Source organism: Helianthus annuus, chromosome 10, assembly GCF_002127325.2.
Source record: "Helianthus annuus cultivar XRQ/B chromosome 10, HanXRQr2.0-SUNRISE, whole genome shotgun sequence".
NCBI lineage: Eukaryota > Viridiplantae > Streptophyta > Magnoliopsida > Asterales > Asteraceae > Helianthus > Helianthus annuus.
The window spans coordinates 144,452,346-144,466,784 of NC_035442.2; the positions used below are offsets into that span (position 1 = coordinate 144,452,346).

The 14,439-nt window shown below is 36.0% G+C and overlaps 2 protein-coding genes across 2 annotated transcripts; both read right to left on the reverse strand.

Annotated features, from left to right (window-relative positions):
- Positions 1–471: 471 nt before the first annotated feature.
- On the reverse strand, positions 472–3,863 carry LOC110885878 (ubiquitin-conjugating enzyme E2 35). Its single transcript, XM_022133598.2, has 8 exons — positions 3,685–3,863; positions 3,456–3,483; positions 3,195–3,281; positions 2,423–2,481; positions 1,182–1,223; positions 1,025–1,098; positions 829–926; positions 472–722 (listed from the first exon to the last, which is right to left on the reverse strand). The coding sequence occupies exons 1-8, from the start codon at positions 3,718–3,720 to the stop codon at positions 685–687; spliced, it is 462 nt and encodes a 153-aa protein (XP_021989290.1). The 5' UTR covers positions 3,721–3,863; the 3' UTR covers positions 472–684.
- A 1,923-nt stretch (positions 3,864–5,786) lies between these two features.
- Positions 5,787–13,122, reverse strand: LOC110885880 (phosphoenolpyruvate carboxylase 2). Its single transcript, XM_022133600.2, has 10 exons — positions 12,703–13,122; positions 11,261–11,652; positions 10,984–11,068; positions 9,916–10,138; positions 9,720–9,823; positions 9,540–9,627; positions 9,288–9,442; positions 7,466–8,464; positions 6,359–6,745; positions 5,787–6,294 (listed from the first exon to the last, which is right to left on the reverse strand). The coding sequence occupies exons 1-10, from the start codon at positions 12,850–12,852 to the stop codon at positions 5,998–6,000; spliced, it is 2,880 nt and encodes a 959-aa protein (XP_021989292.1). The 5' UTR covers positions 12,853–13,122; the 3' UTR covers positions 5,787–5,997.
- Between the last annotated feature and the right edge of the window lie 1,317 nt (positions 13,123–14,439).

The following is a 14,439-nucleotide window of genomic DNA, read 5'->3' on the forward strand; positions in this document are numbered from 1 at the left end:
AGAAAAGGATTTCTTCCGATGTTTTAAAAGATCTAGAAACAACACTTCAACACATATAGTGTCGGTGGCGGATCTAAAAAATCCGTATAGGGGTAACATTTCTATAAAAAGGGGTAACGAAATCGGAAAAACGTCAAAATTTTCCAAAATTTACACTACCGTCAGAGCGTCACCGGGGCGTTAAGGGGCAACAAAGGTTACCCCTTCTATCACTCTAGGTCCGCCCCTCTACATTGCAACACAAAACCAGTCTGACACTAGTTACATATAAAAACAAAAAAAACCGAGATGGTTTAAAATATTTTTCAAAAAGTAATCAACTTTGAAAAGTTTGGGTTGCCGATATAGCCTCGTAATTCTTGGCTCTGCGACACTTGCCTAAAGCTTACGCCATTTTGAATCTTCAAACCAGAGTCGCCCCTTTATTAAGGAAAGTAAGTTTTTACTATAGCAAGAAAGGGAATCAATCTCTTAATTTTCAAAGCCATCCCAGTTTTGGGATGCAGATCAAAACAACCCTTTTACCCACACTATTCTTTCACATAGTTAATTAACCAGAATTACAATATTATCTCGAAAAACACAAGAAAGTGAACAACACTGCAGCATTCAAGTTTTGAATTTCAAGACCTAACCAAATACACTGTTATTTTCTTAAAAACAACATAGTGACCCGCATCTCCATTAGGCACCACTTGCATACAAACGAGTCCACTCCTTTGCTGTAGTGTACAATAATATTACAATTTTTTATAACAGATTGTGTATTATCCAAAGAATTATTAAAAAAGAAAGAAAAAACTGTTTACTATGAAGTATGAAGTGTACCTGTTTCAACAGCTTCAGCCTCATTAGATTTCCAATGCTTCGCAATGTTCTCAGAGAGCGGATCATCTGGGTTTGGAGCACTTAGAAGAGCTTGAATACTAACCAGTACAATTCAAACAATGCAAATGTCAAACTTCAGGAGTAAAATCAAATCTGTGGGTAACGGTTAAACCAATGAAACTATGGACAGTTATACCTCAGGAGTACAGTGCGAATCTGAAGAGCGGGGCTCCATTTGTCTTTGAGGATGTCAAGACAAATCCTACCAAGCTGCACACAAAACCGATACTAAGAAACAAACAAGCAAGCATGAGAAAATCAGAAACTAGAAATAAGAGACATGCAAGACAAACCTTGTCAATGTTCGGATGGTAAATTTTCGTAAGAAACCGAACCTGTTTCAGTATGGTAAAATATATTAGCATTACAACATGCAACTTGAAAAAGATTAAAGGATCCATGCATGAAGTGAAGCAACTAAAAGCATATGAATGGCATAGTCGACTAGAAACTTGAATATAACTAAATGAAATAAGTAGTGCTGGAACCTCATATAGATTATGTAATATTCATCTACTAAACAGTATACACTACTAACAAAATGGGTCGTCTAGTTAACCACAGTAAAACAAGCAGCATAATGCCTTTGGTAGTCCAGCATAGATGACGCATCGAGATTATGCATTGATGAACGGAAAACAATTAACAAGATAAATATAACAAAAAAAATAAAGTAAATGCAACATCTGACTCAGTTGGAACATTCTGGAATTCGGGGTCTATTTGGTTGACTGGAAGAAAATGACAAAGGAATGGAAGGGGCGAGTAATGATATTGCCATATTGGAAAGGATTACTTGCATTCTGTTATCATTATTGATCATGAGAAAGCACTAGTCCTACAAAAAACCCTCATAAATAGATGGAAACAAAATTAAAGGAACATGGTGAGATCAAAATTAGCTCATTTAAGCTGAAGAGAATGATAGATGATAATTATGGGTATACTAGCACAGAGAAAACTGACATATTAATATATTAATCAACAGAACTACAAGCAAAAAGATCATAATATACAACATCACAGATAGCTTCCCTCATAATGTGAAAGGAAAAAAGTTACAACCGAAAATATACAGTATTACAATACACTGATAAACAAATTGGTTAACTCACTCGTCATAGAATATCATCAATTAATTATACTTATCATTAGTGAGGGTATAATTTCCTTCACCCAATGCAACTTTCAGAAGGCACTTTAAATGAGATAACAACGCTAGTTGATGATCGATCAACAAGATAACAACAATTACCATCACCAAAACCCTCCGAATAAAACATCAAGGTTGTGTTTGATTTGTAAATGGGACTGAAAATGAGTACAAGTCTAAAAGAAAAGAACAAAGAAAACTCACCCCTCACAATAGGTTTGAAGAAACCCATGTTTCATCAAACCCATACCCTTACAACAAGCATCACGTATCACTTTCACTTCCATCAAAAACACACACACCAAATCTTATAACAGGAATCTTCATATAAAGACACTGAAAAACATTCTAACTAGCATGCACCGGTATACATCCATGTACCTTAGGAGCAGCCATGGGATATTCTTCTGGCAAAAACAACTCCAGCTTGAAAACTCCTCCTATAAGTCAACCAGAGTAAAAAGAATCAAGCACGCATAAAATAGAAGTTCCCCCAACTTTATAGATACCCCATTGGAAATTTATATAACACTGGTGACTAGTCTAGTAATTCACTCATAGAAATAAGAAAAGAGCCGTGTCAATATACATCCAGTCCATCATGAGCGGATAACTAACGAATTAAAACAACAATAAATGAGATCATGAAATCGCAGACACACCAGCGATTTAATCTTTCCATCATGAGGTTGATACTCAGCGTCAGCTGTAAAATATCACTGAAAATATAAATGAGCCAAAACGTTCCCAACCCCCTTCGAACGAAGAAAGAAAACTTTTATCGAATTACTTTTCCATTCTAAAAGTCAATTGTTTTGTGATTTGCTTGAATCAAATTTTATAACAAGTACTTGCGAAGTTATATAGTCAAGGTTTAATTAGTAACAAAACCAATATCAAACTTGAATTTAATTGTGTATACCAGGGTTGACATAACAAAGTCATAATGAAGCTCATTCGTTCAAACAAAATTAGTAACAAAAAGGTATGATATCTATCTAAGTTCAAGAAAGGCAACTTCTTTAATGTTATTCATCCTAAACATAATTTCATACAAGGATATCATTCTTCTCCTAATATCATTTCAAACATATTAAGCAACATACAAACAATAAATACACTAAAACTGAAAATGCAATTAAAGTTAGATCACCTTCATAAGGAGACTGCGTTGGACCAAGGATCATAACATTAAAATAACGCATATTATCTTCGGACGGCGACGCGCTTATCCCCGGAGCTACACCAACCAAAATCAAAAACAATAAACACAAACACACTTCCAAATAACAAGTTAACAACACAGACTCACACTGATCTAGATCCACATGCAAATTCAGTCACCAAAATTCCAAAACACACAAAATTAAATAAACATACACACAAAAAAATACAAATACAAAAACAACTTCACCTGGTTCGCTGAGTAACCGCTGCGTTTCCTGGATCACAACAAAGTCAAAACCTAAGTTAGGGTTTCAGATGCACAAATACTACGGCGATCGATCGAATAATATGAAACAAACAATATATATACAAACATATACGAATTGTAACTATAGATACAAATAACATCGAGGAAATGAAATAGGAATCAGAAGAGTGAGATCACGAATTCGTTCGTGTTAATTAATATTTAATACCTTGATAATTCTTCGAGGTAGATTGCTGTTCGCCATGGGAGGGGAAGATTTACGCTACCGGAGATTTTGCGAAGAGAGAGAAAGTGAGGGTTTTCTAGAGAGAGAAAGTGTGGGGGATTAATATTATTAATAAAAAAATTATGGATTTGAGACGATCTTCTGTAGCCGTGAGCCGAGCTTCGGTGAAGAGGTCGATTATTGGTTTCTAAATTGCAAATTGGGGCTCGGTTTTTGAAAACTTGTTGGTTCTTGCTGTTGATTTAGTAAATTTGCAGGATATGTCCTCCGGGTTTAAGTTTATTTTTGTTCAACAACGATACTTTTTAGTTGATCCAAAGTTGTTTTTTAAAGACCTATGAAGCATATTTAAAGTTTGAATATGTGAATGTGTAGCTTAGATCCTTTTTATGAGTTTTACATAAATCTTAGTATCAAATGAGAATTATAAGTACGCTCTCGCTGCTAATTAGCTATCGTATTATTTTCCTGTTGAGGAAAATTTTCTTTTGGTTGTCAATCAGTTTCGTTTGAAACCCTTGGTCGAGCTTCTTTCTTCTCTTCTTTTGTTGATTTCCTAGTTTTGGTTGATTCTTTGGTATCTAGTCTTGTAGCTCTTCTTTTTCTGTTCTTTCCTTTTTGTTTCATTCGTCCTTTATCTCTCATTCGATATAACTTATTTTTTCAAGTTTACATGTCAAAATCATAATACAATATAAAGTAGTTGTGTCGTGAATAGAATATGATTTCTTATATACTCAATTTCTGATTTTACAAAAATTTGTGTACAACCAATTATGATTCATATCACAAGTTTTTAATTTTTCTTGTTTTTTTTTTCACAAAAATCACCTATACTTGTTAAGGAAAATATGCTTTTAGCTTAGTTAGATTTTTTCCCATTGTGCTTTTATTTATTAGATATGTATTTATATTTATATTTATTTTTCTATAACCATATTCAATGTATTTTATAAAGAACGGTTAACAATATTAAAATGCACAAAATATCAATGCCTAGGATTCTCTTATAGCATTTCATTTGCTCACGCAATATTGACATATTTAAAAGACGTCTATTTATGTTTTTAGCATGTCATCATATTGGGCAAATTGTTGTTTCGTTTTGTTTGGTGATTGTTAACGAGCCGTATTAGTTCTATACTACTATTTACTTCGGTTATGGTAGACACGTGTTGTTACATGCAATTGATCCGATTGTCGCCTTCTACCACATTATGTGTCATGCACTAACCTATTTTCAAGCCAACCCTTTACATCTTCATTCTCCGCGTTATTTTTATTTTTTTTTCTTTGATGAGTCGTTGCATGTCATTAATCTTCATAACATGGTGTTCTATGATCGACAAGTGTCGTGCATCGCCTTCCTTTGCCACCAACCCTCTTTTATCGCGTCGCCATGTTTCTACCTTTCGTTTTTTAGATTTTTTTCGTTACAACCTTATATTGTCAAACTCAGCGGTTATTGTCGTACTTTTTCCTCGGCCAGAGCAAAATACTCTAACTGAATGGAGTATGTTAAGGAACATTGATTATTATATGGCTTTGAATATTTCTCATTATAACATGTTACTAATATTTTTTTTATTTTTAGTAATATGAAACATAAGCCGAGAAACTTCTAATTATGCAAGAGAGGCTAGTTATGTCTTAATTGTTAGTTTGTCATTTGGTCAGTCATCTCCATCTCCATGTATGCACTCTTGGTTAAAACTTAGCTCATGATATTTTAAATATGAAATAATATCCTTAAGTATTGTACATTGATTGGTAAAAAATGTTTTATCTTTATACATCAACAAATGTAAAAGGAAAAAAATGGTTATCATACACGACCCATGTTGTATAATTCTAGGTCAACCAATGGCACAACCCTTGACCACGCCAGTGGTCAATGCCCCCTTGGAACCCTAGAGGTTCCTAGCTACTAGAGATCAGAATACTTGAACAAGCATGCACTCCACACCTCCTAATTCGTATCAATGTTTATTCATTTTTTTACCTTACTTTGATCCTAATGGATTTATGAAACTAAAATCACCAACTTAGAGATCAAGTAATCCTATAAATAATGCCTACATAAGTTTGACTAGATGTTTTGTGGACACCACACATTTATTCATAGAAAAATGCAACCATTTCATCAATGAAGTAACCATCAATGGTGTAGAAAACCAAGTGAACTATAAGGGTATAGTTTTCCCTACATGAGATCACCCAACAACAATTTAACTCAACTATTAATCATAACCTATCTATAAACAACCTTAAAATGTGGCAATAAACGTCAAATGATCAACCGGTATTCTGCATTCCCGCAGCAATGCCCTTCATGGTCAAGATGAGTGTGTCCTCCAACCCTGGTGCATATTCGCTTGTCGGGTTCAGCCTAATAAGTTCATCAGACGGTTTACTTGGCTCAGGCGCATCTTTAGAGATATGAGGCCTTAACTGCACATGATAGTTTGGATCACGAATACGTTTCAGGGTGTACGCTTGGCATACATTCAAGGTTGTTATGTACGCATCACGCAGTCTGAGCCTTTGTTTCAAGTAAGGGTCAGCTTCTAGAAGTTCCTTATGTCCAACAATCTATGAACGCAAAAAAGGTCAGCGGTTATATAGAACGTCATTAAAGTCAAACCAAGATTCATACCTGGAGGAGAAGATTCTTGGTTTCAACGTAGTTATTCCGTAACGATTCTCCAAACGTTAACAAATCACTAGAAACAAGCAGCTTGTCGTTTAAAGCGGCAATGCCGGGATCTCCTTTAGCAAACACCATCTCTACCAAGTCGATAGTGACCCGGAAAAAAGGCCATGTTTTGTACATTTCCTGTAACATCAAAAGATTCTTGGAATCTTTTTCGATGACTTTCTTGAACGCGCCACCAAAACCGAGCCAAACAGGAAGATGAAATCTCGTTTGGGTCCACGCAAAGATCCAAGGAATGGCTCTCAGCGATTCTATGCCACCGCTTGGCTTTCTTTTGGATGGACGGCTACCGATATTCATCCGCCCGTACTCTGTTTCGGGCGTTGCCTGTAAAAAAATACAAGAAAAAACAACATTCATTTAATATCTTATTTTATATATCTATATTAGGTTATGTTTTATCTCCATTGGATCAAATAAAAACTATATTAGCTAGAAGAGAAACGGGTCAAAGGGGTCAAACAGGTTGAAATCCGCCCTAAGTGCATTTTAATGCATAATTATAAATTTATCATTGTATATATTGTTTATGTTATCATAAGTGATAAGTAACACATTAGTTATTTATAAAAAAAAAAGACAAAAGTGTTCCCGGATAAACCCAACCCGACATGGCGCGTTCCAAGATGTATTTAAAAAGAGTAAAATGTCATTTTCGTCCCTGAGGTTTGACCACTTTGATGACTTTCGTCCCCGAGGTGCCATTTTCATCCAAAAAGTTTGAAATCTTGCAGTTTCATCCCTGAGGGCCAAATTTCGAGGGACGAAAGTCGCAATAAATTGCCAAACTCAAGGATGAAAATGGCAATAAAATGCAAACCTGAAGGACTCAAATGCACAAAAAAGTCATTTTGGATGGAACAAGCAAAAATGACTAAAGCTCAGGGACGATTTTGGCATTTTACTCATTTAAAAATGTCTTGTTTCAACCATTAACCCCGTTTTGCCCTGACCCGATTGACCCTTCTATCTTGCCATGTATAGACCTACTATATAAAAAATGTTGAACAGTTAAAACAGATAAATCTTTTTTTCCGAGATACTTACAAGACGAAAATACTCGACAAATCGTGGTTCCTTGAATACAATAGAACGATATTCTTCACTTGCAAAGGTTGCAAGATTATCCATAAGTTGACGCCATTCGGGTCGAGGCGAGACAGGGGGGTTCATCCCATGCTCAAGTGTAGCCGCACAAAACCTTTGAAGTGTTCTAAAACACAAATGCTCCTCACCGAAAGACTGTTCAATAACCTCGCCTTGAATCGTGACTCGAAGCGACCCGTGAACGGTTTCAGGTGGTTGGGACAGTATAGCCAAATGGGTGGGCCCACCTCCTCTCCCAACGGTCCCACCGCGTCCATGGAACATGGTTAACTTAACACCGTACTTTTTCGCCACCTCAACAAGCTTTTCTTGAGCCTGGTAAAGCATCCATGCAGCCGAGAGCCGACCCGCATCTTTTCCCGAATCGGAGTATCCGATCATGACTTCTTGCTTACCGTGGATTCGATTTTTGTACCAATCGACTGAAAAAAGACGCGACATGGCTTCAGGGGCGGCTTCGAGATCCGCAAGCCGTTCAAAAAGGGGAACAACGCGTAACGGTTTTTTAACGTGGCATTCACGTTGAAGAAGTTCAACTGCAAGGACATCAGAAGGTGATGTAGCCATTGAGATGATGTAAGCACCTAAACAATCAGATGGGAGTTCGGCTAACACATGGAATGTATCCAAAACATCTGTGATTTCTTCAGTTTGCGGGAGATCGGGCCCAAAAAGAGGACGTTTTCCATTTAGTTCTTCTAGAAGCCATTGTTGGCGCTTGTCTTCGGACCATTCCCGATATGACCCGATTTCCAAATGTTGGGTAATGGCGTCCAAGACGTCCGTGTGGCGTTCGGATTCTTGACGGATATCGAGTCTTACAAGTGAGAGCCCGAATGTGGATACTTGCCTTAGAAAATCAAGTAGGGTTCCATCGGCAATCGCATTATCGCCACATGCACATAGTGATCTGTAGCATAGCTCAAGCGGTTCCAAAAACTGCAAAATTTTCCAATTTTTGAAATATAATTGGGAGCAATCAAATATTCAAATTAGAGTTGGAAATGACGATCCATTTACTTATGAATTTCTAATTATGATTTATCTATTAACAAGTGAAATTAGGCCTGTAAACGAATCAAACGAACATGAACAGAGGCATGTTTGTGTTTGTTCATTTAACTTTAACCGAACACGAACACAAACATATAATCGAACCCATTTTGTTTGTGTCCGTTCATTAAGAAAATGGGCATGTTCGTGTTCGTTTATGTCCGTTCGTTTATGTCTGTTCGTTTAAAACCTAAACGAACATAATCAAACAAACATAATTTTAACAAACATAAAACAACACAAATGAACATAAATGACCAAACATAAACAAACATAAAGTAGCTTTTTTATATAAATTATTGATTAATTACGATAAGTTATATGGGAAAGCCCACTTATCAATTAGTTATATGTATATAAGTAGTTAAAAAAACCTCTTTTATGTTTATATTTATATAAATATAACTCAATATGTATTTATTATAGTATAAACGAACATAAATGAACGAACAACACATGTGTTCATGTCTGTTCGTTTAATTAAATGAACAGATAATTTTGTTCATGTTTTTTCGTTTATTTAATTTAATAAACCAACATAAACGAACTTCCTGCCAAAACCTCCTTAATCTTATCTACTCATGGATTTGGAATATTATTCATATAACATAATATAATGGTTGTCATTTTTGAGAGGCAAATTATTTATAAAGAACTAAGTCTTTCATGTCAACCCAACCCAACTGTTTTCAACCTGCAATGATTATACCTGTTCAACATAGGTATAAGCGAACTCCTCTGGAATGTCAGAAAACCCGTGAGCTAATAGATGACGGGACCGTTCGCGTGTATTATATAGCTTATCCCTCACATCACCAAGAACAACGCGGTATGGTTCATTGGGAGGAACCTGTTTCCAGAACTCTGAAGAAAAAAAAGCGAGCATTTCCGTAATCGCTAATTACTTCTATTTAGTGTTTGACATAACAGCGGTAAAAAAACCACTGTTAACATTGATTACCTATGTAGTGTTTTACGTCTCTCCTTGCTGATCTATAGATTTCTTCTGCCCGAACACGAAGTTCATTACTACATCGCCACATGGACAACTGACAAACATGATGCAAAAGTAAATAAACTACATAAAGTGGGAGTGACGTCTTGGATTATATATATATTTTATTTCGACGTATTTGCATACCTCAAACATTAAATCCTCAATCTGAGAAAAGTACATGTTGGCAGCCATCATTCTTGCAAGTAAGCAAACATCCCTTGTGACCTCAGGTGTTACTCTAGGATTACCTGAATATTTAAAAAAATAAAAATAATAAATCATTACTAGTTTTCCGCAATGCCTGCTGAAATTAAGCGTATTAATGTTATAGAAAACATACCATCACGGTCACCACCCATCCATGAGGAGAATTGTATAAGAGGTGCATTGTATGGGACCCGTTCATTAATCCCGATATTTTTAAGAGCAGTGTCAACACGTCGTAAAAATTTAGGAACTCCTTTCCAAATAGTTTCTTGAAAGTAACTCATTCCGGCTCTCATTTCATCTTGTGGGGTCGGAGGATTTCTACGAATTTCATCTGTGCGAAAAGCAGCTTGAATCTACAGATTAAATTCAGAGTGGTCACTAGTTTAACATTTGACTAATAGTCAAACACCTCTACGTTAAAATGCATAAAATCATATTGCAATTTTCACAACAAAGGATGGTGTATTATCATGGTTGCAGTATGCAACACATGTTGTTTCAAGAAATTGTGACGGCAGAAAATATTATTACTGTCTGCGTAATAGTCTAATGTATTATCCGCCTTCTTGGACCATTAACGTCAAAAGAACCACTTTCAAGAATTGATAACTACATAGAAACTTAGAAGTATTATAAGTAGAAACTTAATTGATGTTAAAGATGTACACGTGTATATATAGATAGAGAGAGAGAGAGAGAGTAAAATTACATCTTCGTCCCTGAGGTTTGGTCACTTTTGCGACTTTCGTCCAAAGGTTTTTTTCCGCGTCTAGATTCAAAAAGATTGAAATCTTGCCATTTTCATCTTACTTGTTAACTCTAACCATTTTTCTCAGTTAAATGAGGGGCATTTCTGTCTTTTTAGACATTTTTTATTAAAATAAAAAACACCATTGAAAATAAAGATCCACCTCTATGTTTTTAAATTTAATAAAATTGTCTAAAAGACGAAAATGCCCCTCATTTAACGGAGAAAAATGGTTGGAGTTAACGAGTCGGATGAAAATGGCAAGATTTCAAACCTTTTAGATCCAGATGCGGAAAAATTTGGACGAAAGTTGCAAAAGTGGCCAAATCTCAGGGACGGAAATGGCATCGTACTCATATATATGTGTGTGTGTGTGTCACTTTCCATTTTGGCTAATACACAATTGGCATTCAAAGTCAATAACAACTTAAGTGAAGCATTAATACTTACTTCACGCTGCAACGACTCATCCAGTTCCTGTCTATCATCAGGAGAGATGTCTTTGGCATATAACTGGGCCAAATAGTCCCGAATTCTAAGAGCACAAAGAAACTAAAAAGTAAGAAACATGTGGAAGTTAACTTCTTGATAACTATAAAGTAACCCAACTTATTTTAGGCCACAAAAACACCATTAAAGTTTCAAACTTCAAAATTTAACGTCATTGCTTATAATAACAGTGTTTCACGTAACAAGTATGATTTATTCAAAGAATTAGAGGACACACCTTCCGTGTTTTTGAAGCAACGATCTCCTCACAGCCTGAGTCGGATGAGCAGTGAACACCAAATCAACCGTTTGATTTTTCAACGCATCGAAAACCTCTTGAGGGGATTTTTTAAGCTTATTCACAAGTTTCTTGAGGGTTTCTTCTATATCAGACTCTGTTGCCGCCAAAGCTTCATCACCAATATCACCAGTCTTTAATTTGATCCTTCGGCGATGAGCAATCTGAACTTCTTCGGCTAAATTTGCTAAATTAAGCATGTTACTGAATGCTTTTGCGATGACGATTGAATCCCCGGCGTCTAAGCTTGTTAAGACATTTCCAAGTTCATCCAGTTTCTTGGAGTCATGTTTTCCTTCGTATCCGGCAGAAAGCTCATAGCATTCTTGAACCTACTTAAAAATAGGACGATAACATTTTTTATGTGCCACGGATTAAACAACCAACAAAGAGTAACATTGATGGAACAGAGGAGTTACGTGTATGAACTATGGTATTTTAAACATAACCACCTCAAGGTGCTTCATAATTGGTGAAATAAATACACTTATTCATGCATCTCTTTAGCTCTGGGGCTGTGATTATCAACACCGTTTATAGTATTACATTTTAATTAAAAAAACACACACACTTGAAATTTGGGATTTCCTTAATTCACATTCAATTATTATCTCTTATTTCTATAATTTAACTAAAATTCATATTCATCTTTAATTTTTTTTCATCTTCTAAAAGCCCCCAATATCTGATTCTCAATATCTATCTATCTATACTCACAAACTATGTTGTCAATAGCCCTTCGGGCGCGCGCCTAGGCTCTTAGGCGAGGCACAGGGGAATGCCTCGCTGCTATCTAGGCGCTCCAGCGACCTTCAGGCTAGAATCCAGCTATATTTCGTTCAGATTCCGTCCAAATCCTGAAAATTCCGGGTAAATCAGTCTGTAACATCCAAAAATGGCCTGGAACAAACCTGAAACAAGCCTAAAACATGTCTAAAACCCCAAAAATGGTATGTTTATGCTATGCGTCTTGCTTATCTCAGGCCCCCGCTTTTTACGCTCCTTGCGTCTAAGCCCAAGGCTCACCCATTGCGGCTTTACTCCTTGCGCTTTTGACAACTACGCTCACAAATTTTTATAGTGATTTATATAGAGAATGAATAGTAAATCTCTATACTTAGATATTCACGGTAGCATCACTACATTTTTCTCTGTTTTAAAAACCGGATGGAGGAAGGATTAGGTACATTCTAAACATTCTCTATATTTTTTTTTATGAATTTTTAAGATAAGAGTATGTTTTAAAGACACTAATGAATAAAACATGTGACTGGGACATTTCATCGAACACTTGATGCTCAATATACATGGAGTGACGAACGGACGGTCAAATCAAAACATGTAAAACGCATAAACAAGGAAAAGGGGTGGTAGAAACATGCCGTTTCTCTGAGAGCTTCCCCATGTAAATTCTGAAGAATGTCAAGAAACTTATCCAACAACAAAGCATCATACTCAATAAGCTTGTCATCCTCAGAAACTTTTGAAGGAGCTATACGCCTCAACTGAGCATCGATTGATGCCTTAGCCATTAGGCAACCAGAATGTGGAAAGTTGTTGTTGAATTTTGAAAGATAAGGAAGGTAGAATGAAACCGAAAATTAACGGAGTTTAATGGATGGATCATAAAGTTTTGATCGCTAGGGACCCGTAAATACTGGAGATTGACTTGTTCAAATGAACACAAATCCACTTGTATCGCCATGAGAAATTGGTGTTGTTCGTGTGGATAGGATAATACAGAATGGGGAATCACTAGATTCTGTCCATGAAAATGATCATGCAGAGATGCTAGTTTTTTTGGGTTCATGCCGAGTCACATGAAAATAACAATAAGAGTTAACTTCCTTTTTGCTCCACGTGATTTTGTCATTTTAACGGTTTTGTCCAAATAGTTTAAAAATAGTCATCTTTCTCCCTGTTTTTTCTAACGTATCGTCATTTTGCTCCCCGCCTCTAACTCCATCCAAAAAATCTATTAACTAGAAGGTTTTTTTGGTAATTTTATAAATAAAAGCAAGGGTATGTAAATCGTTTCACCTAAATAAACCTATAACTTGTTTACTTACATGTATATAAGTAATTATCATCTGATCCCCATCTTTCCAACCTCTCTTTTGACCGGCCACCACCATCCACCACCACCTGCAACTACCACTTGCCGACCACGACTACCGCGACTTTTAACTAAATGTTTTAATTGAGTTAGATCCAGGGAGTAAACTTCCAAGATACCCCTACTTTTAATTGAACGTTTTAACTGAGTTAGAGCCAGGGAGCAAACTAGCGACAAACTCGAAAGATCAGGGATGAAAATGACTATTTTTAAACTATTGGAACAAAACCGTTAAAATGACCGAACCACAGGGAGTAAAACGAAAGTTAACTCATAACATAATAACAAGTTTATTAGCGAACACGTAATAAGAATACAATGGGTATGTTTGGCAAAAGTAGCTGGTGGCTACAAGGTGATAGCTGGTAGCTTTTTAGATATAAGCCTTGTTTGGTTGAAGAAGCTTGAAGCTTTTAGGTTAGGAGTTTGAAGCTTTTGGTTGAATGCTCCTACTAGTAGCGTTTAGAATGAGCCAAAAGCTTTAGGGAAAAAATGACTATTTTAACCTCTAAAGATAATGAACTTTTTAGTTATGTAAGTTTTAATCATTTTATATATGTTTTTGTTCCAACATTTTGCGCTCCGGGTCTCTAAAACGTACACTCCAGGTCTAAAACGTAATGGGGTTTGACTTCTATTTAACATGGTCATGTTTCTATCTTAGCAAGATCATGTTCTTTAACAGGACTTACCTCACCTCTTCCAGGTCTAAAACGCAGTTGGGTTTCACATGGCCATGTTTCTGTTTTAACATGATCATGTTTTATGTTTCAACATGATCATGCTTCTGTTAAACATGATCATGCTCTTTTAGTTTCTAAAATGTACTGCAGGTCTAAAACGCAACGCAAGTTTCACAATATGATTACGTTTCTGTTTTAACATGATCATGTTAGTTACATCGTTTTTCTTTCCAGGTGTAAAACGCAATGGTTGGCTTACACAACAACATGAGCATGTTTTGTTTTAACATGATCATGTTAGTTTAGTGTACCTCACCTTA